Source organism: Haplochromis burtoni, unplaced genomic scaffold, assembly GCF_018398535.1.
Source record: "Haplochromis burtoni strain Fernald_Lab_line unplaced genomic scaffold, NCSU_Asbu1 Contig_625, whole genome shotgun sequence".
NCBI lineage: Eukaryota > Metazoa > Chordata > Actinopteri > Cichliformes > Cichlidae > Haplochromis > Haplochromis burtoni.
The window spans coordinates 14,089-17,141 of NW_024582986.1; the positions used below are offsets into that span (position 1 = coordinate 14,089).

General features: G+C 37.4%; 1 protein-coding gene across 1 annotated transcript in view; it reads left to right on the plus strand.

Annotated features, from left to right (window-relative positions):
* Positions 1 to 348: 348 nt before the first annotated feature.
* The window catches only part of LOC102299989 (E3 ubiquitin-protein ligase rnf213-alpha), a gene marked incomplete in the record, with an annotated part of 62,702 nt that continues 59,997 nt past the window's right edge, over positions 349 to 3,053 (plus strand). Inside the window, 1 exon segment of the mRNA XM_042214902.1 lies at positions 349 to 548. Coding sequence (XP_042070836.1) covers positions 437 to 548 — 112 coding nt within the window.

Consider the following 3,053-nt stretch of genomic DNA (forward strand, 5'->3'; position numbering starts at 1 on the left):
TCATGACTTTCCAAGCCTTTTTGCATTTCCCTTTCTTTATGAGTTCAATACTTTTTTCCTGTGTCATTTCTCATTATTACACATAAGCTAATTTATGGAAATCTCTGGTTTGATTTCTTTGCATGTGTAGATTGGATGAGTTGTTACCGACAGCTGGTGAAAATCTGTGTCAATAGCACCCTTAGTAAATATATTTACTCAGAAAATTGGAGACATTATCAATACTTATTTTACTCAGTGCATGTCAGTCTTATTCTTTATGATCAACAAATTTGATTTGGCAAAGAAGTATATGAATATATAGAATTATATATATTTGAAATTTTTATTTTTAATTCAAACTTCATAATTTTTTATACTTAGACATTTGTGGCATTTTCTTTACATTCCTCCAGATGGCCTGTGTGATGACGGTCGTTGTAAAGATGAGAGTAACATGAAAATACTACTGAGACAAAGAGAAGATGAAACAGAAGCTGTGAATTATGAGAAACAACTGGTCAAAACTCTTCTGCAAATCTGCCAGGAGGTTCCAGAACACGTGAAAGGTAGGTAATGCTAAGATATACATATATAGTACATATATTTTTATTTATATATTTGTTTTGGTATTAGGTTAGACAGGATGGTATAAATATTGTCACTGATCACTCATCTCAAAGCAAGAAAGACTTTGAACGTTATTGCGAAATCAGTTTTACCCCGGTTCTTTTTATTCCTCGAGCATCCAGAGATGGCACCGGAACTCAGTAGTTATTTTCACAAAATCTTTATTCATCTTCATTTAAGCATGCACTTCTAGAAGGGAAGACGAGGCCGGTGTCCCTCTCCAAAATCTTCACCCCTTTGTTAGTTACAGCCAGCTTTATAGAAGCGTCCCCATCATAAAACCCCTTACGGTGTGTTGCAAACTCTTATCTGTGTTTATGTGCACGAGCAATAGTTCTACATTCTATGTTAACACACTTCTAAACTCTAAAATCAGCTAAACATTCTACAACGTCCTGTTTGTTTGTGAGTTTTCTGTGTGCAGTTTGCCTGTTCTCCCTATGTCTATTGTTAGGTACATTTTTGAGAAAGGGAAGACAAATATGCTCATACTGTTTTATTAAGCAGTTGAAGGTTCAAGTCAAAAAACTGCTGCCATGTCTCTTTGCTCCCTGGGGAAATCCAAACGAACAAAAAGCAGCACACCCATATAGTAAATGCTTTTTATTATGTGTGATAAACCAGACACTAAGGTGATTGGTCAAAAGAGTTTAGGGTGGCCTCAGGTTTCTTCTGCAACTTTCTGGCACTTCTTATGTTTAGATGCCACCTCACCCATTATCATGGCAACCACCTCTTACCCTCCTCTGACCTGCATAAAGACAGAGCTACGGTGCATTCCATAAGGGCAGATTTATGACAGAAGCCCCATTAATGTGAAGGATCTTAGTCTGTTAGTATCTGTTAGAGTGACAGTCTACTTCTAAAACTTCTCCACAGTACATTGTGTGCAGAAAAAGACAAAACACAAATATGTGATGGTAATTATGAGATGGATCGCTACCTTATAGTGGTGGAGAGCAATGTTCCCTCTAAGCTGCGCGCGCAATTGCGCACTGCTGGCACGGTCTCTGCGCACAGAAAATCTGCGTTGCGCACAAAAAAAAAACTACTTGAATTGAAATTAAAATTAATACTTTAACAATTCTGTTTTACAGTGTTAGTCAGTGAGTGACTGGCGGCTCCCGTATGGGATTAGAACGATGCCACCTTATCCCATAGTCCAGCCAATAATGCGATTCACATTCGTATATACGCAGCTAATCAATGTCGTTGACAGGGTATGACAGTGTGCTTATGTGGGAGTGGGAGATTGACAGCTGGGGCAGGCTCCACTCCTTGGGCCTTTTTTGAGACCTTGGCAAAGTGGTGACACATCCAAATAACTTGTTTTGAATTGATGATCTTGGAGCATTGGTCAGTCCACAGCTATGCGCTGACAAAGAAATCCTTTATATGATGGCAAAAAGAAATTCTCGGTCACAGTCAATCATGACTACTAATATAATGCCTTGCCAAATTAATTAGGACATTGTAGAACCATCCCCCACCTTTTTTTTGCGCCACGGACCAGTTTATGTCAAACAATATTTTCACGAACCAGCCTTTAAGGTGTTGTGGATAAATACAACAAAATAAAACCAGTACTGGTATTACAAAAACAGTACTGGGTTGGGGACCACTGTTGTAGAACCTTTAACACCGCTTGTGCCCACTCTTTGTGCTCACTGTGATCATGAATTCAGGTAATAATTGATATACTTTTGAAGTCAGAAGATTATTTTCTGCAGCATTACTTGGTGTTGCATTTTACTGTCACACATTTATGATCTTTATAGATTTCTATGAATTCTTGTTGTCATGGGAGGCACATCTAGTTATTAGGTTTAAGGAACAATTACTCTTCACATAAGGCCTGGTAGGTTTGTATAACTTTTTTCCTCTGATAAATGAAAGCATCATTTAAAAATACTTTTGGCCACTAGTGCTACCCCTCAGCTTTTTTTGGTATATGCACGAATGGTAAGAAATTGAATATCCTCATCCTCATTCATTGTCACCAAGAAGTCTTTTACATCTAAAACTGAATTTTGTATTTGCTCTGGTTAGTTTTTTTTTTTGTCTAATATTAAAACTTCTTTGAGTATCTTAAATATGCAAGTTTGAAAATAGGGTGAAATTTTTTTGCAGCACTGCACCTATTTGTATCTCTGAAAAGATTTGGTTCTGAAGAAAACTTTAGTAGATACATAAAAATTCTGTATAAATTGCCAAAAGTTAGAATTAGAATCACATCTTTCAGAATATAAATTTAGAGAGGGCATGGTAAGAAGGATGCTTTCTTAGCCCTGGACCCTATACGACTAAACAGGCGACCCTGAATCCTCCCTTAGTTATGCTGCAACAGGCTGCTGGAGGCTTTTCATGATGCACTGAGTATTTCTTCTTCAGTCACCTTTCTCACTCACTATGTGTTAATAGACCTTTCTACATTGACTCATACT